This window comes from Cuculus canorus, chromosome 31 (genome assembly GCF_017976375.1).
Source record: "Cuculus canorus isolate bCucCan1 chromosome 31, bCucCan1.pri, whole genome shotgun sequence".
NCBI classification, from domain to species: domain Eukaryota; kingdom Metazoa; phylum Chordata; class Aves; order Cuculiformes; family Cuculidae; genus Cuculus; species Cuculus canorus.
In genome coordinates, this window is record NC_071431.1 from 1,661,642 (window position 1) to 1,686,910 (window position 25,269).

General features: G+C 56.6%; 2 protein-coding genes across 5 annotated transcripts; one reads left to right on the forward strand and one right to left on the reverse strand.

Annotated features, from left to right (window-relative positions):
* Window positions 1–267: 267 nt before the first annotated feature.
* MRPS18B (mitochondrial ribosomal protein S18B) lies at window positions 268–9,416 on the reverse strand. Its single transcript, XM_054051976.1, has 7 exons — window positions 9,267–9,416; window positions 8,936–9,035; window positions 8,469–8,566; window positions 8,330–8,398; window positions 2,740–2,806; window positions 2,567–2,626; window positions 268–570 (listed from the first exon to the last, which is right to left on the reverse strand). The coding sequence occupies exons 1-7, from the start codon at window positions 9,324–9,326 to the stop codon at window positions 299–301; spliced, it is 726 nt and encodes a 241-aa protein (XP_053907951.1). The 5' UTR covers window positions 9,327–9,416; the 3' UTR covers window positions 268–298.
* Window positions 9,417–9,664: 248 nt separating this feature from the next.
* PPP1R10 (protein phosphatase 1 regulatory subunit 10) lies at window positions 9,665–24,304 on the forward strand. 4 transcript variants are annotated; one of them, XM_054052046.1, is made up of 20 exons: window positions 9,665–9,766; window positions 10,218–10,826; window positions 14,627–14,748; window positions 14,849–14,935; window positions 15,033–15,168; window positions 16,302–16,353; window positions 16,446–16,523; window positions 16,615–16,785; window positions 16,913–17,015; window positions 17,524–17,633; window positions 18,284–18,360; window positions 18,445–18,610; window positions 18,695–18,850; window positions 18,925–19,171; window positions 20,222–20,297; window positions 20,394–20,591; window positions 21,355–21,469; window positions 22,346–22,441; window positions 22,851–23,220; window positions 24,166–24,304. In XM_054052046.1, exons 3-19 carry the CDS (start codon window positions 14,642–14,644, stop codon window positions 23,159–23,161), a joined length of 2,286 nt encoding a protein of 761 aa, XP_053908021.1. In that variant the 5' UTR covers window positions 9,665–9,766; window positions 10,218–10,826; window positions 14,627–14,641; the 3' UTR covers window positions 23,162–23,220; window positions 24,166–24,304. The 4 variants fall into 4 exon arrangements, with proteins under 4 accessions (XP_053908021.1, XP_053908022.1, XP_053908019.1 ...); XM_054052047.1 differs by having other exon boundaries at window positions 18,463–18,610; window positions 24,166–24,303; XM_054052044.1 differs by having other exon boundaries at window positions 18,284–18,384; window positions 18,463–18,610; window positions 24,166–24,302.
* Window positions 24,305–25,269: the final 965 nt, after the last annotated feature.

Genomic DNA, 25,269 nt, shown 5'->3' on the forward strand with positions numbered 1-25,269 from the left:
AAGCACTCTGGGATATATACCCCCTCATGCCTACTGCCGCAAGGCACTCTGGGATACATCCCCCCTCAAGTACACCTCCCCCCCTCCCCCAATCCGGTGGGACGCCATTTTCTGGGCGCGGCCGCCATCTTGACGCATCCCAGCGGCGGCCATTTTATGGTCGCGGCGGGCATTTTGCGCTCGCGGCAGCCATTTTGCGGTCACGGCCGCCATTTTGTCAACTCACCACTTCCCCGTGCCTCAGTTTCCCCATGTGAAAAAGAAGCCAAAACTCGAGTTTTAGGGCGTTTTAACCGCTTTATTCTGTGCTGCGCTGCGCAGGGGGGGTGGGGGGGGTGCCAGGGGAAGCCCCTGCTGCCGCTGGGTCCCTTTCTTCCTTGAGGAAGCCCTTGTAAAGGCGGCGCAGGCGCGCGAGGGCGGTGGGTGGCGGCGGCTGCCGCTCGTACCAGGGGTACCAGACCTGCCCCGGTGCCAGTGCGGGTGCGGCGGGCGTTCTGCTGACCGCAGCGTGGCGGTTGGAGAAGTCGTCTCGGGGAACGGGGACATAGGGTACCTGCAGCCACAGGAGACCTGGGGGGGAAGGGGGGGCAGGGGAGTGAGGGGGGGGCACCTATGGGGTGAGGGGGGCACCTGGGAGGCAGCTATGGGGGCTGGGGGGGCTCCCATGCAGCCAGAGGAGCTCCCCAGGGAACTCCCTTGGGTCTGGGGGGCTCCCATGGGGCTGGGGGGGGCTCTCATGGGGTGAGGGGGGGCTCCCATGGGGCTGGGGGGGGCTCCTATGGAGCTGGGAGGGCTCCCATGGGGTGAGGGGGGCTCTTATGGAGCTAGGGGGCCTCTCATGGGGTGAGGGGGGGCTCCTATGGGGCTGAGGGGGCTCCCATCGGGTGAGGGGGGGCTCTTATGGAGCTGGGGGGGCTCTCATGGGGTGAGAGGGGACTCCTATGGAGCTGGGGGGGCTCCCATGGGGTGAGGGGACACCCATGGGTGCCGCTGGGGTCTCCCTTGGGTTTAGGGGGCAGCTATGGGGGGTCCCCATGGTGTGAAGGGGGGCTCCTATAGGGTGTCGAGGGGCTCCATAGGATGAGGTGTGGCTCCTATAAGGTGAAGGGGGGCTCCCATGGAGCTGGGGGGGCTCCTATAGGGTGAGAGGGTCTCCCAGAGGGCTTGTGGGGCTCCTATAGGGTGAGGGGAAGCTTTATAGGGTAAGGGGGGGTTTCCCAGAGGGCTGGGGGGGCTCCTATAGGGTGAGGGGGGGCTCCCAGAGGGCTGGGGGGGCTCCTATAGGGTGAGGGGGAGCTCTATAGGGTGAGAGGGGGCTCCCAGAGGGCTGGGGGGGCTCCTATAGGGTGAGGGGGAGCTCTATAGGGTGAGGGGGTGCTCCCAGAGGGCTGGGGGGGCTCCTATAGTGTGAGGGGAAGCTTTATAGGGTGAAGGGGGGCTCCAATGGGGCTGGGGGGGCTCCTATAGGGTGAGGGGGTGATCTATAGGGTGAGGGGGGGTTCCCAGAGGGCTTGGGGGGCTCCTATAGGGTGAGGGGAAGCTTTATAGGGTAAGGGGGGGGTTCCCAGAGGGCTGGGGGGGCTCCTATAGGGTGAGGGGGGGCTCCCAGAGGGCTGGGGGGGCTCCTGTAGGGTGAGGGGGAGCTTTATAGGGTGAGGGGGGGCTCCAATGGGGCTGGGGGGACTCCTATAGGGTGAGGGGAAGCTTTATAGGGTGAGTGGTGGCTCCCAGAGGGCTGGGGGGGCTCCTATAGGGTGAGAGGGTCTCCCAAGAGGGCTTGGGGGGCTCCTATAGGGTGAGGGGGGGCTCCTATAGGGTGAGGGAGGGCTCCCAGAGGGCTCAGGGGGCTCCTATAGGGTGAGGGAGGGCTCTCAGAGGGCTGAGGGGGCTCCTATAGGGTGAGGGGAAGCTTTATAGGGTAAGGGGGGGGTTCCCAGAGGGCTGGGGGGGCTCCTATAGGGTGAGGGGAAGCTTTATAGGGTGAGTGGTGGCTCCCAGAGGGCTGGGGGGGCTCCTATAGGGTGAGAGGGTCTCCCAAGAGGGCTTGGGGGGCTCCTATAGGGTGAGGGGGGGCTCCTATAGGGTGAGGGAGGGCTCCCAGAGGGCTGGGGGGGCTCCTATAGGGTGAGGGGAAGCTTTATAGGGTAAGGGGGGGGTTCCCAGAGGGCTGGGGGGGCTCCTATAGGGTGAGGGGGGGCTCCAATGGGGCTGGGGGGACTCCTATAGGGTGAGGGGAAGCTTTATAGGGTAAGGGGGGGGTTCCCAGAGGGCTGGGGGGGCTCCTATAGGGTGAGGGAGAGCTCTATAGGGTGAGGGGGTGCTCCCAGAGGGCTGGGGGGGCTCCTATAGGGTGAGGGAGGGCTCTCAGAGGGCTGAGGGGGCTCCTATAGGGTGAGGGGGAGCTCTATAGGGTGAGGGGGTGCTCCCAGAGGGCTTGGGGGGGTCCTATAGGGTGAGGGGGAGCTTTATAGGGTGAGGGGGTCTCCCAGAGGGCTGGGGGGTCTCCTATAGGGTGAGGGGGAGATCTATAGGGTGAGGGGGGGTCTCTGGGGGCCACTCGACTCACCGTGATCCTGCGCCTGCGCGATGGCCTTGGTCAGGAGCTTGTGCTGCTTCATGCAGATCCCTGGGGTGGAGGGGGGCAGTGTTAACAGCTCTAGGGGGGCCCAGAGAGCCCCCCAAGTGCTCCCTCAGCCCCCCAAGTGCCCTCAGGCCCCCCCCCAGCTGCCCCCTCCTCACCCGTGTGCGTGGGGTGGAAGATGACGCCGGAGTGCGGACAAATGAACTGGTCCAGGAGCTTCACGTTCTGCGGGGGAAGAGGAAAAAGGGGTGGGAAGAGGAAAAAGGGGGGGTGGGAAGAGGAAAAGGGGAAGAGGAAAAGGAGGGAGCAAAGAGGAATAAGGGGGGGAGGGCAGGAAGATGAAAAGAAAAGGGGGAAGAAAGGTGAGAAAAAAGAAGAGGAAAAGAGGAGGAAAAGAGAAGAAATTTGGAGAGGAAAAGATGGGTGGAAACAGGAAAAAGGGAGGTGGGAAGAGGAAAAGGGGGAAGGAAGGTGAGAAAAGAGGAAAAGAAACGAGAAGTGGAGAGGAAAAGGTGGGTAGAAAGAGGAAAAAGGGAGGTGGGAAGAAGAAAAGAAAACGGGGAAGGAAGGTGAGAAAAGAAGAGGAAAAGGGGAGGAAAAGAGAAGAAAATTAGAGAGGAAAAGGTGGGTGGAAAGAGGAAAAAGGGAGGTGGGAAGAGAAAAAGAAAAGGGGGAAGGAAGAAGAGAAAAGAGTAAAGGAAAAGAAGATGAAAAAGTGGGAGGAAAAGGAAAAGAGAAGTGAAGAGGGAAAGGTGGGTGGGAAGAGGAAAAGGGGGCATGGGAAGAAGAGAAGGGGGAAGGAAGGAGAGGAAGAAAGAGGAAAAGGGGAGGAAAAGAGTGGGAGGAAAAGAAAAAAGGTGGGGTACAAAGAGGAAAAGTGGGGTGGAAAGAGGGAGATGGGAACAGGAAGATGGGGAGGGAGAGGGGGAGAAAGAAAAGGTAAAGGGGAGGAAGAAAAGGTAAAGGGGAGGAAGAAAGAAGAAATCATTCGTTAAAACTTGTAAGTTTGAGCTAATTAAAATATAGAATTGTGACATAGAGGTTTGATTTGGTTTGGTTTGGTTAAAAACTCAATTTCCGACGGCGTTTGGATGGGCTGTGGTATCGGACTCCACTCCTTGGAGTAATAATTCTGTGGTATTGGGACTCCTGGAGTTGTACTCCTTGGAGTAATAATGATTGTATGTGTGTAGTCTTACGCGTCGTACGGGTAGATTTTCCTGGGATTTTCCTGGGACCTTTGGAGTTAACGGTGTTATCGCCGCAAAGAGTTCTGTTGCTGTGTGTGTAAGGAGGTCTTGAGCAAGTGTGTGCCGGAGAGAAGGATCGAGGATTGGGCTGTGGAAGGGAAGGCGGAAGAAGAACGAAAGAAAAAGAAGGAAGAGAAGAGAAGAGAAGAGAAGAGAAGAGAAGAGAAGAGAAGAGAAGAGAAGAGAAGAGAAGAGAAGAGAAGAGAAGAGAAGAGAAGAGAAGAGAAGAGAAGAGAAGAGAAGAGAAGGAAGAAAAGGAAGAAAAGGAGGAAGGGAAGGGAAGGGAAGGGAAGGGAAGGGAAGGGAAGGGAAGGGAAGGGAAGGGAAGGGAAGGGAAGGGAAGGGAAGGGAAGGGAAGGGAAGGGAAGGGAAGGGAAGGGAAGGGAAGGGAAGGGAAGGGAAGGGAAGGGAAGGGAAGGGAAGGGAAGGGAAGGGAAGGGAAGGGAAGGGAAGGGAAGGGAAGGGAAGGGAAGGGAAGGGAAGGGAAGGGAAGGGAAGGGAAGGGAAGGGAAGGAAGGGAAGGGAAGGGAAGGGAAGGGAAGGGAAGGGAAGGGAAGGGAAGGGAAGGGAAGGGAAGGGAAGGGAAGGGAAGGGAAGGGAAGGGAAGGGAAGGGAAGGGAAGGGAAGGGAAGGGAAGGGAAGGGAAGGGAAGGGAAGGGAAGGGAAGGGAAGGGAAGGGAAGGGAAGGGAAGGGAAGGGAAGGGAAGGGAAGGGAAGGGAAGGGAAGGGAAGGGAAGGGAAGGGAAGGGAAGGGAAGGGAAGGAAGGGAAGGGAAGGGAAGAGAAGAGAAGAGAAGAGAAGAGAAGAGAAGAGAAGAGAAGAGAAGAGAAGAGAAGAGAAGAGAAGAGAAGAGAAGAGAAGAGAAGAGAAGAGAAGAGAAGAGAAGAGAAGAGAAGAGAAGAGAAGAGAAGAGAAGAGAGAAAAGGAAGAAGAGAAGAGAAGAGAAGAGAAGAGAAGAGAAGAGAAGAGAAGAGAAGAGAAGAGAAGAGAAGAGAAGAGAAGAGAAAGAAAGAAAGAAAGAAAGAAGAGAAAAGAAGAGAGAAGAGAAAAGAAGAGAAGGGAAAAGAAGAAAAGGAAGAAAAGAAAAGAAAAGAAAAGAAAAGAAAAGAAAAGAAAAGAAAAGAAAAGAAAAGAAAAGAAAAGAAAAGAAAAGAAAAGAAAAGAAAAGAAAAGAAAAGAAAAGAAGAAAAAGAAATATATAGGTTTGCATGGGAGCAGAGACAGGGAAAGAGTCAGCGTTGGCATTGGTGTGGATCAGTGGAAAAGGACAAATTTGAAGTGTAAAACCAAAAGGTTTGCGTGGGAGCGGAACTAAGAGAATGGGAGGAAGGCAGAGGAAAGAGATACCAAAGAAAACGCCCTTAAGCTGCGTTGTAGCACACTGGAAAGAAACAGTCGGACGTGGAAGAGTGAGAGAGAATAAGAAAACTCTTATAAAATATTGTAATCACTGATGGCCCCTTTATAAATTAGATGATGAAAAAAAGTGGCCCTTTAATGGAGCTTTGAGCTACAGTTCCCTTTTACAGTTAATGTTTTTAAGGAGAGAAAGACAATGGGATGAAACATCGCACGCAGAGATGTTTCTTTCTTTCCGTAATCATCAAGAGCATCAGAGGGTCTGCGGACTAAAACCTCCCCAGGACCCTACGGTGCTGGCACGGGAAAAAGCAAATAAAAAGGAAAGAAAAGGGAAAAGGAGATGTTGTTCCTGTAGTATTGGTCAAAGGTGTGATAAATCACAGGGACAAAGCCTGAAATGAGGGATCTCGCAGGGCATTATCAGCCCCCAAGTGAAGCTCAATGATATGAGAGGGACTCCGACAGCCCTTTACCCCTCGGATAATCCTTTTCTTGGATGTGAAGAAAAGAGAGACAGGGAGGTACTTAAGGAAAGCGGTGGGTCCTGATGGGACACCGGTTTAAAAGTCCTGTTTTGATTTAGAACCTTGGAAAAACACGGCTAAAAAAGTATTGGGACAACGCTATCGGGGTGACATTTCCCAGTTTATAAGAAGACAACACAGCCCCCGACTGGAATGATCTTCAGCTGCTATTAGAGCATAAGACCCAAACAGAAAAAACAGTGGATAATGAAGAACAGCTCCAAATTTGGCAAATGATCAAATAAAAGCTGCAGAAGAGGTCAAGGAACGTTTCCCTTTACATTATCCAGGGTGGGATCCTACCAGAAACGCACATAAAGCCTCGTTAACAGCATATCGGATAGTTAAAGGAATGGAAAGAGCCATCCCGGAATCAATAAACTGATCAGGGTTATACACAGTGAGATAAGGACCGAAAGAAACACACTCCCCTCGATCCCAGAGCTGAAGTAGGAATACAGCACTCAGTATCCCTGTTTTTAGGACAATCAGCGCCAGCCATGCGAAAGGAAGTTCCAAAAGTTAAGGCCGACGGAAAGTAGGGATGTAGAGAGGTTGGTAGACGACGCCTGGAGAATATAGAGTAACCGAGAAGAAAAGAGGAAGGATAGGAGGATGCTGGTCGCAGCGCTGCCGGAAGCACGAGGAGTGAAGAAACCAAGGCCTACGTGAGGGTTTGAGGGCGAAATCCAACACGCGCGGTGAAAACGGAGCGTTGTTGGAAAAGCGAGTGTCCTGATAGAAGAAAAGGAAACAGGATGCAGGCTCACGTCAAGGAGGACTGACGGCGACCTGGGGAATCTGAGCTAGCGGATCCACAACAAAAACTTAAGAGCTTTTGGTTGATACGGGAGCAACATTTTCAGTTTTAAACCAAGCTTTGACACCTATTGATGATGGTTTTGTAACGGTAAGGGGAGCCAGAAGGAAAAAAGAATACTTTTTGAAACCCCTTGGGTTTAAACCGGGAAAGCAATGCGGGGTACAGAAGTTTTTGCATACGCCAAATTCATCAAAAATCTCTGTTAGGGAGGGATTTGTTGGAACAACTGGAAGCAGAAATAAAAATTGGAAAAGAATTTCCAAGGAAAAGGGGGTACAGGTATTTATTGGTTTGAACGGATGCCGTTTCAGGATGGCAATTAAGTGGGCAATTGTAAAATGGAGGCAAGAAGCTGGATTGCCCCGACCTCAGTCGTTACCTTTGGCCCTACTGAGAGTTAGAACGAAGCCAAGGAAGGATCGAGTATTTGAAATATTGCATGGAAGACCTCATGATATACAAATGGGTCCAACACCGCAAATTGGAAATGAGGTATTGTCTGAAGATGTGATAAGTTTACAAAAACAGCTCCAAAAGGCTGAACGACAGATCTTGGGACGTCGAGCGCGAGGTCTTGACGGATCAATTCAAAACACTGTGCCAGGCGATCATATATATGTCAGATCTATTTCAGACTCATCTTTGGAGCCAAAGTGGGAAGGGCCCTTCCAAGTTCTACTAACATCTCGTACCGCAGTCGGGATTGAGGAACACGCATCGTGGATACATCGTACCAGAATCAAGAAGGCTCCTTCGCCACGATGGGAATCAACACTGACTGGACCCCTAAAGCTCCGAATCCAGCGAAAGGATGGAAAAAAACTGTGTTTATCATACTGGAATGATCGGTAGAAATAGATGAAATTTGGAAACAGCCACAGTCTTGCATGGTGTAACCTTAGATGAAACCTCGTAAGGGTTTTCAGAACTGTGGGAGAAATTAACTTCTTGGTTACCTGATTTTACCTGGCTAAAACAATTATTTATTGCTACGATAGTTACGATCATCTTCTCAATTCTAATCTGTTTTACGCCGCAATGCTTTAAGTACTTTGTTTGACTGCTCGAGGAAATGGTGTTCCGTAGGCAGAAGAATTTGCTTAAGATAAAGGAAAGGGGAGAAATGAGAAAACAAATCATTCATTGCAAACTTGAATTAATTAAAATATAGAACTCTGTCATAGAGGATTTTTTAGCGAGGCGCTGACTGTATGTGGTTGAAGCCAGATAATGAGGACGGCTCCAACGGACATCGGAAGGACCACCAGCTGGGACAGATAAGGCCCGAAGATGGCCTGGGCTCTCTAAGAGCACGTGCAAGGAGGGAAGGTGAAACGTTCAGCGCGAGGAAGACCACCTATCTTCATCTCCAAAGACCCCATCGACCATTACCATGAGAAAACGCGCAAGTGCTCAGAGGAGAAGACCTACGATAATGAGTTCTTGGAATTAATCTTACTATGATAACGAGCTCCAGTGACTAATCATACAACCCTACCAATTTCTTGGAAAACACATGACTATATACGTTATTTTAGTGTATACGTATGAGACAGCACAATAAAGATGTAGCGGTTCTGACACACGGTGCGCGAGCTTGGAGGAAAGATGCCGCTCACACCCTGTGCACAGCCGCGTACCTGCGCCTAACGCTGCGTCTGGTGTCGTCCCTCCGCGAGTCAAGGGAGTGGAAAAAGAGAGGAAAATAGGAAAACAGGAAAAGTGGGGGATAGGAAAAAAGGGAAGGAGAAGAGAATGCAGGGCTAAAACACCCCCCCCCCAGTCTTACCTGGAAATGCACGTGGAGGTTGCGATCGCGGCAGATGGGGCAGGGGTTTCCCACTGGCTTCCCCTTGCGCTGGGGGGACAGGGGGCGGTCAGGGGGTGCCCCGTGTCCCCCAGTTCCCCCCCAGTTCCCCTCCCCTCACCACACAGGTCTTGCGGGTGTGCTGAGGTGGGATGGAGCCCTTGTAGTTGCGGCGGTAGCCCTGCCAGACTGGTTTGTCACCGTACGCCATGCGATACTCTGGCAGAAAAAGGAGTATATTTTGAGGGGGGGGGATCCCCCTCGCCCCTCCTGACCCCTCCAAATCCTCCCCAGCCCCTCCTGAACCCCCCCCCAAATCCTGCCCAGACCCTCCTGACCCTCCAAAATCACCCCATGCCCCTCCTGACCCCCCCAAATCCCCCCTCGCCCCTCTTGACCCCCCAACCCCTCTTGGTCCCTCCCAAATACTCCCCCAGCCCCTCCTGACCCCCACAAATCCCCCTCTCGCCCCTGCTGACCACCCTCAAATCCCCCCCAAGCCCCTCCTGACCCCCCCAAACACCCGCCATCCCCTCCCGATCCCCCTAAATCCCCCCCATAGCCCCTCCTGATCCCCCCCCTCAGCACCTTCGCTCTCCAGGTACTCCCAGGGTCGCTCCTGGTAGGGGGACGGAGGCGCTGAGAGGGGTTTGGGTGCTGTTTCGGTGCTGCAGAGCCGCGGGGTTTCCTAATAGAGACAGATAAGGAGGTGTAGTGTCACAGAAGCCGCTGTAACATCGTTAACACCAAAGCACCCCCCCCCCCCCATCATGGCGGTGTCCCCTTCCCCTCCCGAACCCCATCTCTATCGCCCTCCTGATGACGTCACGCCATCCCCAAGGACATATCGCGACCGATCCCCCCCCGCCTCAGCTCCCAACCCCCCTGTCGTCCCCCCCATACCCCTTTCCCGCCTCACCCTGGCCCACAGCCGCCGCCCCACGCCCCGCAGCAACGCCTCCCCCCAGCGCAGCGCCATCTTTGCCGCCCCACGCGCCCTCGCACGCGGAGGGGCGGAGCGCCGCCATCTTGCCGCACGGGCTCCATCCCGTACCGCGCGTGCGCAGGCTCCCCCCCTTCCCTAACTACGCATGCGCAGCCTGCTCTTACAAGCGCAGACACCCCCGTCCCAAATGCGCGGGCTCCCCTCGCGCATGCGCAAACGCCGCCGTTTTTCCCACCCCCACCCCCTCAATAAAAACTGCGCCACGCGGGCTCCCCATAGACAATAGCGGGCGCGCACGCGCAGGGCCGCGCGAGGCGGTGCGAGCGGGGGCAGTTGCGCACGCGCAGAGCGGCCTGAGGCCCTGAAGGGCGGGGGGGGGGCAGTCACGCTCCGTGACGCGCGCGTGCAGGGCGGGGCACCCTATAAAAGGCCGCGTCCCCTTGCCCCTGGTGCCACTCTCTAGGCTGACGTAGGTGAGTAAGGAGCGCTCGCTGCGGCGCGGGGCGGGCGGGGGGGGAAAACGCCCTTCAACCCCAATTTTTTCCTCTTTTAAAGGCTCTAAGGAGGCCTTTAATAACACTAAGGCCCACCTTTTCCCTTCCCTGTTGCCGGGGGGCCGCGCCCTTCGCCTTTTTCCTCCGCGGTGCGGTGAGGAGAAACCGACACCCCCCCCCGACCCCCCCCCGCAAGGGCGATTTATTGGCTTTTTATTCTTTCCCCACTTCCCTTTCAAGACTTAAATTCTTCCCGGGGATCACGGCTGTTAATCATTTCGTGTCTTTTCTTCTTTGCTTCTAATTTTTCGTTCCCATTATTTTAATTTATTTTTTGTGACCCCCCCCCTCCCGTTTCTCTTTTGTTGATTTTATTTTATTTATTTTTTTTTCCGTTTTTGTTCCTTTTTTTTTTTTTCCCCCGCTCCAGGTTTGTGGTCGCTCTTTTCGAGAGAGACGCCGTCGCCTTTGCAACGAGAAAATAACAAAGCAGACAAAACCATATCATACAAAACAATACAAAAACCCATACAGAAATATACCAAAAAAAAAAACCAACAAACAAAAAAAACCAACAAAGACAAAAGGGGGGGAAGGACACGTTTTCTTCCCCCCCTTTCCCGGTGCTGTGGAAGAGCCGTCAGCGCAGCCTCCGTCCTTTGGACTGTCCTTGGAAGCCGTTCCAAACTCGAAGGAAACTGCCACTCTCAAAACATATTCTCCCTCTTCTTTGTCCCCAGAAAACAAAGGCAGAAATCCCTTTTTTTTTTTAAACAAAAAAAAAAGCAGCTTTTTAAATCCTTTTTTTTTTTCCATCATTTAGCTCGAAAAAAACTCACCCTTTTAGGGCAAAAAAAAAAAAAAACCAACAAAACAAACCACTTAGAAAACCCCATCAAGCTGCAAACAAAAAACCCAAAAAAAAGTGCTGCGTTTTTTTAAACCCATGACCAAAACCAATTGTTTTTTCGCTCTGACACCACCACCAATACCAAAATCCAAACCTTGAAGTGCTGTCGGCGAGAAAAATTGTTGGATAGTAAGTGTTGAATTTTCAACCAGCTGAATTCCCCTCAAAAAAACAAACCCAATCCCCACTCCCTTTACCGAAAACTCCTTTATTTGTACTCAAAAGAGCAAAAAATGGGAGGAAGAGCCCCGAGTGTGCTTGAGGAGGACGTAGGCTTTGCTGCAAGGTGGTTAAAACGTGGAATTTGGGGGTATTTTGTTCAGAAACAAGGTGTGGGAGCCGGTGGGTCGGTGAGCTCTCACGCAAAACCCAAAAGGGACCCACAAAAAAATCAACAAAATACCCAAAATCGCTTGGTTTTGGCGGGGAGGGGGGAGATGGAAAATTTGGGGGGGGGGGGGGGAGTTGAGGGCTGATGGTGGTGGTGGGGAGGGGGGGGAGAAACCCGAGCGAGCAATCTGTACATAAAGATTGCGGGGCGGCTCTGGAAACGCAGCGGATCTGGGGCGGTTCGGGGCGATTCGATGTTCAAACAATGATTTATTTTATATTTTTATTTTTTAGGTGCCATTTTAGGACTGTTTTGTGCAGAGGAAATGCTGGGGAGGGGGGGGTTTAGCAATAAAGCTTGCGAGGCAGGCTTGGCTTTACCCAAAAAACAAAAAATGCTTTTTTTTTCAAGCAAAAAGTCAGGCTTTAAAAAAAAATACAACCAAATTCCCCCCCTCTGTCACCCCCAAAAAATAATGCGGCCGCGGAGCTCCAGGGCCAAGATGGCGCAGCCGCTCGCTCGCGCTTTGTCTTCTAGTTTTTCACCTTTAAAAGTCATTTTTCTTCTTCCCCCTCCCTTTTTTTCCCCCCCCTTCAATATTTTGATGTTATTTATTTCATTGCAGGTTTTAGGGGGGGCAGCTCTGCAGCCCCTTTTTTTGTGTTCGGTGAAAGGGGGGTGGGTGGTGGTGATGGTGGTGGTGGGTGTCGCGAATCGTGAATCCCGTCGGATTTAATCGCTGTTAATTGGCGTCGAGGTCGCGCGGTGGCAGAGGTTGAGGGGGGGGTCGTTTGATTTCGCTTTGATATCTGTGTCGTGTGTATGTGGCCCCCCCCACCCCCCCCAAAGTATAAAAAAAAAACCAAAAAACAATTTTTGGTTGATTTTTGTCGGCTTCTAAGATGGCGCCTGGCCTCGCCAACGGCTGATGCAACCGGCAAACCCCTCCCACCGCGCTCCGCTGGGGTCCCCTGAATCCCCCCAAATCCCAATGAAACCCCCCCCGAACCCCACTTTAACCAACCCCCCCCCCTCGGCTTTCGTCCGCAGGCTCCCGTTGCCGTAGAGCGATCCCGCTGCTTCCTTTGGTTCTGCCAAAAATCCCCTTTTTTCCTCCTCCTCAAAACCAAACCAGGATTCGGTTGAATTTTTATAATTTTTTTACCCTTTTTCCCCTTTTCTCTATTTTTTAGGGTTCGTAGGGAAAAAATCATTCAACATCCGCGAGGAATTTAATCTTGAATTTATCGTGACAGGGCAATGCTATCACTGGGCTTTCCTCCCCCCCCCCCAAAAAAAAACCCCTCTGCTTTTTGGAGGGGGCGCACCCCCAAAAACCTCGCTCGTTAATTTTTTTTTTTACCGATTTACCCTGAATTTGCCCCGTTTTGGCAGTGCAGAGGTGCAGGCTTAGGAAGCGAAGGGAACTTGGTTTTACCTCAGCAAAAGGGAGGGGAACAACTGCAATCCGCCCGGTAAGCAACAAAACCTTTCTGGTCTTAATTACATTTCACAACCTTCATTTCAATCGGATTTTTTAATTACCAAAAAAACCCAAAAATCTCCCTTTTTTTTGGTTTATTTTTGGGGTTTTTTTTTTGGTTTTTTTTTTTCCCTCTTCCCATCCATCTTCCCGGTGCATGCGGACGCTGCGCTGGGTTGGGAGCTTGGGTTATTTTTATCCCCCCTCCTCTCCTCGCTCCGGCCAACCGCTCGACACCCAAATCTGAAGGATTTGGGTGAAAAGCGGAAGGATTTAATCAAAATAATGAATTTTAGCAACAAATTGATTAATTTTTTAGTTCATTTCCTCCCAAATTAAGCCTTTTGCTTCCCAGTGCTGTGCCCAGTGGTAGCATTTCCCATTTTTGGGGGGGACACAAGTTGTAGCCCCCCCTTCACCTGTGGTTTCAGGGTCTGTGACCCCCCCCCCGTTTGCCAAAAATGGGCTTTTGTCCCCCAAAAAGCTGTTTTATGGGGGAAAAATGAGCAAAACCGGTGTCCAAATGTGTGTCGGGGGGTCAGGCCTTGCTTGGCCATTGCTGGCAGGGCCAGGCAAAGCTGGGGTACCCCCTCCCCTAAAATGGGGGATGCCCTCCACCCTCCCCAGGTGATTTGCTTTTACCCCTCGGGGAGGGGGGGGAATGTTGGGGGGCTTTGGGCTTTTTGGGGTCCCCCCCAAACCCCTTTAACCACCCCCTCGTGGTATTTGAGCGCCATCACCCCCACTATGGGGCTGTTGGGTCACTTTGCTTCTCTGTGAACCCCCCCAAAAAAGGGAAGGGCGACCACAAAATGAAGGGGAACCTCCCCAAATTCATGGGGGGGTTCGTGTACCCCCCCTTTGTGTCCCCCATTAACCACAAGGCTCATCCCACGGGGGGGGTCAAAGGTTGCAGAGGACTTTGTGCTTCCAAAAAGGCCAATTTGGGGTAAAATCTATTGCCCTCATGGCTTTTAATTGTGGTTTTTGTGGGGTTTTTTTTGAGGGAGGGGGATATTTTGGGGGGGTTTGTGCTGGAATTAATTTGCTTTTGTGTCGTTTCAGAGGGGCGGCTGCTGCCTGGCTCGCTGACCCCCCCAAAAAATACCCCCCAGAAAATGGGAAAGGGGGGGCTCTGCCGCCTGTATCCTTTAATCAACCTTAAAGGGGGAACTTAACGAAGTTTTGGCTTCTTAAATCTTCACCGTGAGGAGAAAATGGGGGCTGAGTGCTGCCCCCCCCCCCAAAAAAAAAAAAAATTGGTATTTTGGGGGCTTTTTTCACCCTTCTTCTCCAAAATGGGGTCATTTGGGGGATGTTTTCACCCCCCCAAAGAAAAAGCAGCCCAGATCCTCGCAGCTGCCGCCTTTGTTAGCAAAACTGGGGCGTAATTAAGCCGCAGAAGCTTCTAATTAGTAGTAATTAAGAAGCTGATTGACGTCAGGAGGCTGAAATCCTCCTTGGCCGGTCAGGCTGGATCAGGGTCAAGGACCTGATGGGCGTCGGGTTATTATTGGGGTGCTGGCTTTAATTATTAGTTACCTAATTAATAGGCAATGGTGATTAATTCATGGATTTAATTGCAGCCTGTATTGTGGGGGTGACACCCCTAAATCTTGCGCCGTCATCCCTGTCCCCCTCACCCTTGAGCCGCCGTCCAATGCGTTTGTCACCTCTGCGCCTCGTTAAGCACCGACTCGTTAATTAATCCTGGAGGTAGAACTGTGTGTGGTGAAATATGGGGCTGCTGTGCACCCGTCGACCCTCGTGCTGCGTCCGATGTCACCCCGAATCCTTGTCCTTGTCCCCCTGGGAAACACGAACAAGGGTCCACTTTGTCACCTCGGCGGGGGGGTGGTGAGACCCCCCCCCCCTTAGTGTCCCTTGGGGGTCCCCCTGGACCCCCCCTCCTCACAATAGCTGCATTTTGGGGGCGATTCCTCCCATTTTGGGGTTGAAAAATGTTTGTTTGGCATCGTCAGCCTTTGGAAAGGGATGGGAATTGGGGAGTGGGGAGGGGACAAGGGGCTGGTGGGGATGTAGGGGGTTTTGGGGGGGCACAGGGTGTTGTCACCACTGTCCTAACCCCCCTTCTCCTCCTTTTCCCAATCCTAGAAGGGTATTTCTGCCATGGGCTCCGGCCCGATTGACCCCAAAGAGCTCCTGAAGGGCTTGGATTGCTTCCTTGGCCACGATGGCGAGGTCAAGAACATGGACAGCATCTCCAAAATCTTCAAGTGAGTCCCCCCAAAAAAGTCCCCTGTCTCATGTCCCGTCCCCCCTAATGTCACCGCGGTGTTTTGGGGGGGCTCTAACGCCTCATTTCTCGTTAACCAGCTTGATGAAGGATGCGCAGAAGCTTGTGAGTCGCTGCATCTACCTGAACATCCTGATGCAAACACGGTCGCAGGACATCCTGGCCAAGTACGAGCGGCGCGGGACGGGATCTGGGGGAGTTTTTTGGGGGGTAAATCGCCCCGGCCTGGCCGGATCCTGATGGATTTCCCTCTCTCCCACCCAGGTTTATCCGGATAGGAGGCTACAAGCTGCTCAACACCTGGCTGACGGCTGCCAAAGCCTCCAACAACGTCGCCTTCCTGCAGCAGATCCTCCTTACCCTGCAGCACTTGCCACTCACCGTGGATCACCTCAAACAGGTTGGGGTTAACCTCCCTGTCTGCCCCCCAGTGCGGCTTTTGGGTCCCCATGAGTGGGTTTTTTTGTTCTCTTGGATGGGTTTTTGGGTCCCCAGGCTGATTTTCGAGTCCCTTTGGTTGATGTTTGGGTCCTCCCAAGTGGCTTTTGTCTCTTTGAGGTGGCTTTTGTGTCCCTCTAGTGGCTTTTAGGTCTCCCTGAGGTGGCATTTATGTCCCCAGAAGGGACTTTGATCCCCTTAGGGAGCTGTTTGGGTCTCCCTGGGTGATTTTTATGTCCTCGCGGGTAGCTTTTGTGTCCTCACTGTAGCTTTTGTGTCACTTGGCAGGTTTTTGTCTCCCCCCAAGGTGGCTTTTGGGTCCCCTTGAGTGATTTCTTATGTCTTTCTGCGTGGTTTTTGTGTCCCACAAGATGGCTTTTGGGTCATGTGGGAGCTTTCTGTCTGCATAAGTGGCTTTTGTGTCCTGAAAGGGGCTTTTGGGTCACTTTGAGTTGCTTTTGATCCCCTTGCTGATTTTTATGTCCTCCCAGGGTGGCTTTTGTCTCCCTTGAGTGGCTTTTGGGTTTCCAGCAGGGCTGTTATGTCCCTGAAGGTGGCTTTTGAGTCCCTGGGCTGGCTCGAGTCCCTTTTGAGTAGCTTTTGGGTCCCTTCAGGTGTTTCTCGTGTCCTCCTGTGTGGTTTTTGGGTTGTGTGGGGGCCTTTTGTCTCCATGAGGTGGTTTTCGGGTCCCCTTGAGTGGCTTTGGATCGCTTTGGGTGATCTTTGTGTCCTCCTGCTGTGGCTTTTCTCTCTCTGGGATGGCTTTTGAGTCACCTGGGGGGGCTTTTGGGTCACCTTGGGGACTTTTAGGGTCCCCTAAGGTGACTCTTAGGTCCCCTTGGGTGCTTTTGTCTCCTGGGGGGCTGCTATGTCCTCCGGGGTAGCTTTTCAGTCCCTCATGGGTGGCTTGTGTCCCCACCGAGATGGCTTTTGCATCTTCTTCGGGTGTTTTTTGTGTCGCCAGAGTGACTTTTGAGCCTTCTTCGATGACACTTGGGTTCCCTGAGGTGACTTTTGGGTCACCCAGGTGGAGTTTGGGTTCCCTTAAATGCCTTTTGCCCCCCTCACCTCTCACCCCCATCTCCCCTTTTCCAGAACAACACAGCCAAGCTGGTGAAACAGCTCAGCAAATCGCGTGACAATGAAGGTGAGCACCCCTAAAACAAACACCCTTCAGATCCCCCAAAAGAACCCCCCAACTTCCCCCAGCCCCCTATTTTAACCCCTTCTCTCCTGCAGAGCTGCGCCAACTTGCTGCCATCCTCGTCAGTGACTGGATGGGTGTCATCCGTTCCCAGAGCAGCGTCCAGCCCGCTGGTGAGCCCCCCCTCTACGCCCCTCTTCTCCCCCCACCTCTGTCCTCCACCACCGTCTCACCCTTTTTCCCCCCTCTCTTTCATCCCTCCAGAACGTGACAGAAAGAGACGAAAAGAGGAAACCAAAAGCAAAACGGTTGTCCAAGAGAAACCCCAAGAAACCAAAGCTGAGGCTAAAGCCGAGGAGGTGCCAGAGAAGAAGCGGGAGAAACCCAAATCTCTGCGCACCACGGCGCCCAGCCATGCCAAGTTCCGCTCCACTGGTAATTCCTCCTCCGGCTGCGCAGTGTTTTGGGGCTGTTTTGGGGATTTGGGGGAACTTGAAGGGTGCGGTCGCTCCTGGGATGCTGCAAGGGGACAGACTGACAGCGATTCCCCCCTCCAAAACAGGTCTGGAGATGGAGACACCTTCGTCAGCGCCTGCAAAGAAAATGAGCTCTGCTTCGGGCGCTGATAAATACGGCCTGAAACCAATGCCCGTCAAGAGGCAAAAGTGAGTTGGGGATGGAGATGAGGAGTCTTGAGCTGCTGTTGAGGGTCTGGGGGCAGCTTTTGCAGGTCTTGGAGCTGCTTTTGGGGGCCTTGGAGCCAATTTGGGGGGCTTGAACACACTCCTGCGTTCTTGAAGCCACTTTTGGGGGTCTTGGGGCAGCTTTAAGAGGTCTTGGAGCCTATTTTAGAGAGCTTGAACCCGCTCTTGGATCCTTGGAGCCTATTTTGGAGGGCCTGGAGCCACTCTTGGGTCCTTGGAGCCACTTTTGTGAGGCTGGAGGCAGCTTTGGTGGGCTCAGAGCAGCTCTTAGGGATCTGGAGGTGACTTTTGGGGGGGCCTTAGAGCTGTTTTGGGAGATTTGAGGCTGCTTTGGGGGATCTGGGGATGGCTTTGCGGCATCTTAGAGCCATTTTGGGTGTCTTGGGGCTCCTTTTAGGGAACTCTGATCCGATTTGGGGGGGTCTGGGGTCTGGTTTTGGGGTCTTTCTGACGTGTTACTGCTCCACAGCGTCTCGGTGTTGTCTGGAGAGGCTGCTCCAGCCGAGAAGAAATATAAACCGCTCAACACGGCGCCCAATGCCGCCAAGGAGATCAAAGTGAAGATCATTCCCCCTCAGCGTGAGTGGAGCCTTTGGGGGGCCCTTGGGGGGCATTTTGAGGAGCCTTGGGGACAATTTGGGTTCTTTCAGGGAGTGATTTGGGCCCTTCTTGGGGGGCACTTTTGAGTGGCACCTGGGTGCCATTTTGGAACATGCTTTGGGTGCCATTTTAGGTCCTTTTGGGGTTCAATTTGAGTGGGTTTGGGTGCCACCTGGGTGCTGGTTTTGGGGATCATCTGGGGGGGTTGGGTGGCACCTCCCCCCTCCCACAGCCAAGGGGACATTCCTGAACGCCCTCGCTTGAGGGCCATTTGGGTCCTTTTCAGGCAATTTAGGTCCTTTCTGGGCGACTTAGGTCCCTTTTTGGGGCCGATCCGAGTCCCTTTTTGGGGCTGATCCGAGTCCCTTTTTGGGCTGATTTGTGTCCCTTTTTGGAGTTGATTCGTGTCCCACATTCAGGGCCAATCTGTATCCCTTTTCGGGGCCGATCCGTGTCCCTTTTGGGTGATGGATGTCCTTTTCAGGCAATTTGTGTCCTTTTTTGGGGCGACTCGTGTCTTTTTGGGGGACACACTTTGGGTACCTTAGTTGGGGACAATCTGGGTGGTTTTGGGCTCTGTTTTGGGATCAGTCTGGGGGGTTTTGGTGACGCTTCCCCCCTTACCGCAGCCATGGAAGGCCTCGGCTTCCTGGACGCCCTCAACTCTGCTCCCGTCCCCGGCATCAAAATCAAGAAGAAGAAGAAGGTACTGTCCCCAACAGCCACCAAGGTGAGGGGGGCGCCTCTCGGGACAGTGGGGTCCCCCCCGATCCCGAACGCCCCCCAACAGCCTCTCTTTGCCCCTCAGCCCAGTCCCTTCGAGGGGAAGCCGCCCACCGAAGCCACTTCGGCCAAACCCTCCTCCCCGGAGCCCAGCGCTGCGGTGGAGGTGATGGAGACGGAGCGTCCTGGCACGCCGGTGCCAGCCGTGGAGGTGCCAGAGCCGATGGAGTTTTGTGAGTCAAGGAGGATAAGTTGGAAGGGGAAACAGCGGCGGCAGGGGTTACAGTGGGAGCTGAGCCCCCTGGTTCCTCCCACAGGCTTGGCCGAGAACAGCATGGACGTCAGATCCATGGAAAACCCATTGGAGAGCGGGCCGATGGCCAAGAAAGCCCGGAAGAAGAAGACAGTGAGCTGGCCCGAGGAAGGGAAGCTCCGCGAATACTTCTACTTCGAACTGGATGAGACAGAACGAGGTGAGCCCCGTGCCTTCCCCCCTCCCTGCCACCTTCCCGGGATCTGGGGGTGACGCCGCTGTTTTCCCCGGCAGTGAACGTCAACAAGATCAAGGATTTTGGCGAAGCGGCCAAGCGGGAGATGCTGAAGGACCGGGAGGCGTTTGAGACAGCGCGGCGCCTCAGCCACGACGCCATGGAGGAGAAGGTGCCGTGGGTTTATCCCCGGCTCCTCGATCTCCCCGCACCCCTCGTCGTGCCGGGCAGCGGCAGCCGTGAGCGCTTCACGCAGGCCGAGCGTGAGAAGGGGATCCTACAGGAGATCTTCCTGTCCAAGGAAAGGTGAGCGGATTCCCACGGGATCCCTGGGGAAGAGCACGCTCTTGACGCCGGATTTGGAGCCGTGGAGTCCCTCTTGCCTTGCAAGGAGAGGCGAATCCCTCAAGGGATCCCCTGCATCAGGGTGGGGGTCCCCAGAGATCCCTTGGATCAGGGTGGGGAGTCCCTAGAGTTCCCTTGGATCCCTTGGATCAGGGTGGTGCCCTGATCCCCTTCCCAAGGCTTAACAGGGTGAATCCTTCCCGGTGCGAGGATCCGCAGGGGTGTCCTGGGTGGAGCTGGTGCACGGCAGCTGGGATCCCTGAGGACCCAGAGCCTCTGGATCCACTCACCGGGGTCTGGGGATTCCCTGGGATCAGGCACATGCAATCCTTGTGCTGAAGGATGAGCCTGGAGCTGAGATCCCTGCGATCCCTTGGGATCTGCCACTTGGGGGGATCCCTGTGGATCTGCCGCGGGAAGTTGGGATTGGTGGGGTTGGAGGGTCCTCCTTGTGGGAGGATCCACAGGGATCCAGGGCTGGGCAGACGCAGTGTTGGAGTCTGGATCCCTTGGGATTGGGCTCTCTGTGGATCCGGAGGGAATTTGGAGCCCAGATCCCCAAAGATTGAGAGCTGGGGGGTGAATTTTGGGTCCTAGATCCCTGGTCTGGAGCCCAGATCCTCTGGGATCTTCGGGGGTTGGAAGGGGGAGAGCTCATCCCTGAGGATTTGGATGGGGGGGTCAGGGGTCCCCTGAGATCCCTAAGGATCCAGAAATGGGGAGGGACGTTTCTGAAGCCCAGATCCACTGAAATCCCTAAGGATCTAGAAATAGGGAGGGAGGTTTTAGAAGCACAGATCCGCTGAGATCCCTGAGGATCCAGAAATAGGGAGGGAGGTTTCTGAAACTTGGGATCCGGAGTCTTTGGGGAACAAACGCTCAGGTTTTGAGGCTCTGGAGTCGAAATTCGCTATTGGGGCTCCAAATCCCTGAGGATCCCCTGGGAGGTAGAAGGTGACACTGGATTCCCTGGATCCACTGAGCCCCTCCTTTTCCTCTGCCCCCCAACAGCGTTCCTGACAGCCCGCACGAGCCCGATCTAGAATCGTGCGAGCCGCTGCCCCCCAAGTTGATCCCCCTGGATGAGGTAAGTGCCGTTTCGGGGCCGATTGGGGGCCGTTTTGGTCTTCTGTGTCTTCGTGGCCCCCAAAAACCACCCCAACGTGTCCCTTGTGCCCCCCAGGACTGCTCAGCTGAGGAGGCGGTGTATCCCAACACCATGGATACCAGCGCCGCCTCCCCCGCTGCCGACGCCAGCGCTGGGGCCAAGCTGCCACCCATTCTGGCCAACCTCATGGGCAGCGTCGGGGCCGGGAAGAGCCCCCAGGGCCCCGCGCCCGCCGCCAACATCAACGTCCAGGAGATCCTCACCTCCATCATGGTAAGGGAGACCCCGAAACGGGGACCCCTGCCTCCCCCAGGGACCCTGGAATGGAGAAAACCCCCTTGCCTCACCCAGGGACCCCAAAACGGGGATCCCTTGCCTGACCCAGAGACCCCAAAACAGGGATCCCCACCTCCCCCAGGGACCCCGGAATGGAGGAAACCCCCTTGCCTCACCCAGAGACCCCGAAATGGGGATCCCCGCTTACCCCAGGGACCCTGGAACTGGGGGACCTCGTGCCCAGAGACCCTAGAATGGGGAAATCCCCCATGCCTCGTGCAGAGACCCTGGAACTGGGGAATCCCCCATCTCTCCCAGAGACCCCCGAACTGGGGGAACCCCCAATCCAGAGACCACAGAACAGAGGAAACCCCTCTCCTCCCAATCCAGAGACCTCAAAGTGGGGGAACCTCCTCCTTGCCTGCCCCAGAGACCCCAGAATGGGGGAACCCCCAGAGACCCCAGAACTCGGGAACCCTCTGCCCAAAGACCCCTGAATGGGGGAACCCCCCCGCCCGCCTCACCCAGAGACCCCAGAATGGGGAAATCCCCTCCCCGCCTCCCCCAGAGACCCCGGAACAGGGGAACCTCCCAGCTCAGAGACCCCAGAACTGGGGAACCCCCTTCCCACCACCTCCCCCAGAGACCTCAGAATGGGGGCACCCCCTCCCCAACTCTCCCAGAGCCCCCAGAAAGGGGGAACCCCCTCCCCACGTTACCCAGGGACAGGGAACCCCCTGACCGCTGTCCCTGTCCCCAGGGTGGGCCGAGCCCCCACAGTGCCGAGGACCTCCTGAAACAGGAGTATTCCGACAAAATCAAGCACCTGCTGGGGAACCTGCAGGCACAGCCGCAGCCCACAGGACCCGGTGGAGGTGAGGGGACACGGGGACACCGCTGGGGACACGGGGTGGGGTGGGGGGGGCTGCCAGGAGCTTGGGTGGTGCCAATCTCAGCTTTTGGGGACATTTGGGGACACTGCCCAGCACCCCGGTAGGGAGATTGGAGTGCTCTCGGTTTGGGGACACCAACAGGACTCCGGCAGGGATACAGAAATGGGGACACGAGGAGGGCTCTGTCCCCTGCCCTGTGGGGACATCGGGGTGCTCTGGGCTTGGGGACATAGTGGTGACAGTGTCCTCTACGCGAGCGTCTGCTTTTGGCTCGGGGACAGTTCAGGGGACACTTGGGGGCACTGCAGTGCCGTGACAGGGAATTCCGGGCACTCACAGATTGGAGACACCCTGGGGACACCGTCCCCTGCCCTGGCAGTGACACGGGGGTGCCCCTGGATTGGCGACACCCTGGGACACTGTCCCCTGCCCTGGCAGTGACACGGGGGTGCCCCTGGATTGGGGACACCCTGGGGACACCGTCCTCTGCCCCACAGGGACTTGGGGACACTGGTGACGCTGTCCTTTGCCCCATAGGGACATGGAGGGGTGGCTCTGAGCACCCCCATCCCCAACCCTGTGGGTCCCTTTGAAATGGGGACACTGGGGATGTCCCCTCAGCCTGGGGACACCATCGGGGGGATCAGTGGGGTTTGGGGACACTTGGGGGACCCCCTGTTGTCCTTTGAGGGAGGGGAGAACCTGGGGGCTGTGTGTCCCTTTGAGCTGGGGACATGGGGGGAGGGGGGTGTCACCACGCCTTGTCCCTGCCGGGGTGGGAGAGGGGGAATTGGGGGGGGGCCCTGGGGGACTTGAGGGGTGGGGGTCCCCCTGTCCTGACCCCCCCTCTCCCCACAGTGCCCCACGGCTTGCTGGGCCCCGGCCCCATGGCCAACGGCTTCCCGCCCGGCCCAAAGGGCATGCAGCACTTCCCGCCGGGGGGACCCCTGCCCGGTGAGTGACACGGGGGGACATGGGGGGACGCCAGAGAAAGAAAGGGGACATGAGGGGACATGGGAGGACAGCAGAGAAAGAGAGGGGTGATGGGGATAACATGGGGGGACACACTGGACATGGGGACAAAGATGGGGAACACGAATTGGGGGACCACTAGGACAAAGAGAGGGGACGAAGAGGGGGATGTGGGGACAGTGAGGGACACGGGAATGGGAGGGGACATCAGGACAAGGTGGGGGGACATGAAAACGGGGGATCGCAGGGAGAAAGAGCAGAACAGTGGGGGGACAGGAGGATGGGGGGACACTCATGCAGGAATGGGAGGAGATGGGAGGACAGGGACGAAGAAGGGGGGGGAGCGCAGGGGTGCCAGGCGCTCACGCTCTCTCTGTTCCCCCCCCCCCAGGACCCCATGGCAGCGGCGGCGGTGGGGGGCCCAGTCTCCCACCAGGCCCGGGGATGCCGGGTGGTCCCCGTCTTTTGGGGCCACCCCCCCCGCAACGTGGAGGCAACGAGTTTTGGGACGCGCCAGACGGGGGGGGGTCGCTTCGAGGTGGCCCCCACGGCAGTGGGATGCGCGGGGGGGGCCCCTTTCACCGCCCCCGCGGCCGTAGCAGTGCCGAACCCCCATACCGGTGCCGTGGCGGAGGGGGGGGGGCGCAACGGGGGCCCCCCAAATGGCGGCGCAAGGGGAGGGCCCCCCATAAGCCACAGTGATCGTGGCAGAGGCCACCCCGGCGAGCACCCCCGCGGCCACGGCGGGGGCCACGGAGGAGGTAAATGCGGGGGGGGGGGCGGCGGCTGTGGGGCCTGGGCTTGGGGGGGGCCCGGGCCCGGCTGGGAGGGGCCCGTGGGCGCCCCGTCCCCGCGCCCCCAGCCCTTCCTGCCCCGCTGGCGGGGGGGGGAGCCCCCTCCTCACCCCCTCCCACCCCTCGAGCCCCCCGGGCCGTGGGGACGGGGACCCGACTGGCGACGGCCCCCCATGGGGCTGTGAGGGAAGGGGGGGGGGACACAAAGGGGAGACCCTCTCCCCTCGCTCCCTCCCTCCTCCCCAGGGGGTGGCTGGAGTGCAGGGACCCCCCTTTACACCCCAAAACCGCGGGACGGCTCAGGGCAGGGGCTGGACCCGGGCTGCCAGGGGTTAAACCCGGCTGCGAGGGGTTAAACCCGGCTGCCAGGCGAGGAACAGCTCAGCATCTATGGGGCTGCCCCACAGCTTCATCGAGGGGACCAGCCCAGCCCCACATGGGGGCTATAGGGCAGGGATTGGGGTGCTGTGGGGCTCAGCCCCGCGGCCAGAGCCAGACCCATAGCAGCAGCTGCCCCACACGGGGCTATAGGGCAGGGATTGGGGTGCTATGGGGCTCAGCCCACCCCAGGCTATGGGGCAGGGATAAGAACGCCGTGGGGCTCATCCCTTTAGGCACAGCCGCCCCATAGAGACAGCTGCCCCACATGGGGCTCTGGGGCAGGGATCGGGGGCGCCGTGTCTCAGCTGCCCCAGAGATGATCAGCCCTTCAAGGGCCACAGCCGCCCCCCCCCGGCTATGGGGCAGGGCCTGGGTTGTGCCCCTCGCCAGCCCCACTGCCGAGGCTCTGCCGCTGCCCCCCACCCCCGGCTCCAGCCCCACAGCAGCCACTCCCTCCCAGGGCCGCCGTGGGGCCGCCGTGGGGCCGGGGCGCCCCTGACGCGCGCTCCCCCCCCGTTTTCTCTCACGCAGAGCTGCCGAGCCGCCCCGTCTGTCGGCACTTCATGATGAAGGGCAGGTGCCGGTATGGAAGCAGCTGCAGGTTTCTCCATCCTGGTTTCCGCGGGCACCAGCAGATGTAGCCCCCCCCCAGCTGGCACTGACGGTTCCCCCCCCCCCCGGCACTGCTGAACACCCCCTCCTCCCCACCCCTGGCATTGCCAGAGTCCCCCCCCCGGCACTGCTGGATTCCCCCCTGGAAGTGTCGGAGCCCCCTGGCACTGCCAACCCCCCCCCTTGGCAGTGCTGGAGCCCCCCCGGCACTGCTAAAATCCCTCCCCTGGTGCTGCCAGAGCCTCCGGCACTGCCAACACCCCCCTGGCATTGCCAGAGCCTTTGGCATCACCAAACACCCCCTGGCACTGCCACGACCCCTTGGGCTTTGCCATCCAGCCCCGGCAGTGCCGGAGCCCCCTGGCACTGCCATGGCCCCCCCCGCGTTGCCAGAGGCCCCCGGCATTGCCCAAACGCCCCCCCCCCCCGGAGCTGCCAGAGCCTCTGGAACTGCCAAACTCCCCCCCCTGGCACTACCAGAGCCTTTGGCATCACTAACACCCTCCTGGCACTGCCACCACCCCATGGCTTTGCCAAACCCCCCCGGCACTGTCGGACGCCCTGGCACTACCAAACCCCCACCTGGCACTGCCAGAGCCCCCCTGCCACTGTTGGGCCCCCCCAGCACTGTCGGAGCCCCCCGGCACTGCCAGAGTCCTCCCGTGGTGCTGCCAAGAGCCTCTGGCACTGCCAACACCCCCCTGGCATTGCCAGAGCCTTTGGCACCACCAAACACCCCCCCCCGGCACTGCCACGACCCCATGGCTTTGCCAAAACCCCTCCGGCACTGCCGGAACCATTTATTATGGCTTCTGTGAGGCTGCTGAGACGGAACCCCTCCCCGGGCGCAAATCCATCCCAGACCCATCCATATCCTCCTTTCATGGGAAGGACCTCCCCCAGGCTGAAAATTCCCACCCTCGGGGCGTGAAAGACCCCCAAACACATTCAAATTGCCCCCTCGGGGCAAAATTGGCCCCAAACACTTGAAAAATTGCCCCCTCGGGGCACAATTGGCCCCCC

Bases quoted from the DNA above. Each gene is read 5' to 3' on its own strand.
- PPP1R10 (XM_054052044.1), top strand. From the start codon at position 14,642: ATGGGCTCCGGCCCGATTGACCCCAAAGAGCTCCTGAAGGGCTTGGAT. The intron at 18,385-18,462 runs GTGAGGGGGGCG...TTTGCCCCTCAG, and splicing joins TGTCCCCAACAGCCACCAAG to CCCAGTCCCTTCGAGGGGAA. The intron at 21,470-22,345 runs GTGAGGGGACAC...CTCTCCCCACAG, and splicing joins GCCCACAGGACCCGGTGGAG to TGCCCCACGGCTTGCTGGGC.
- MRPS18B (XM_054051976.1), bottom strand. From the start codon at position 9,326: ATGGCGCTGCGCTGGGGGGAGGCGTTGCTGCGGGGCGTGGGGCGGCGG. The intron at 8,399-8,468 runs GTGAGGGGAGGG...CTGTCCCCCCAG, and splicing joins ACACCCGCAAGACCTGTGTG to CGCAAGGGGAAGCCAGTGGG. The intron at 2,627-2,739 runs GTGAGGAGGGGG...CCTCCACCCCAG, and splicing joins CTTCCACCCCACGCACACGG to GGATCTGCATGAAGCAGCAC.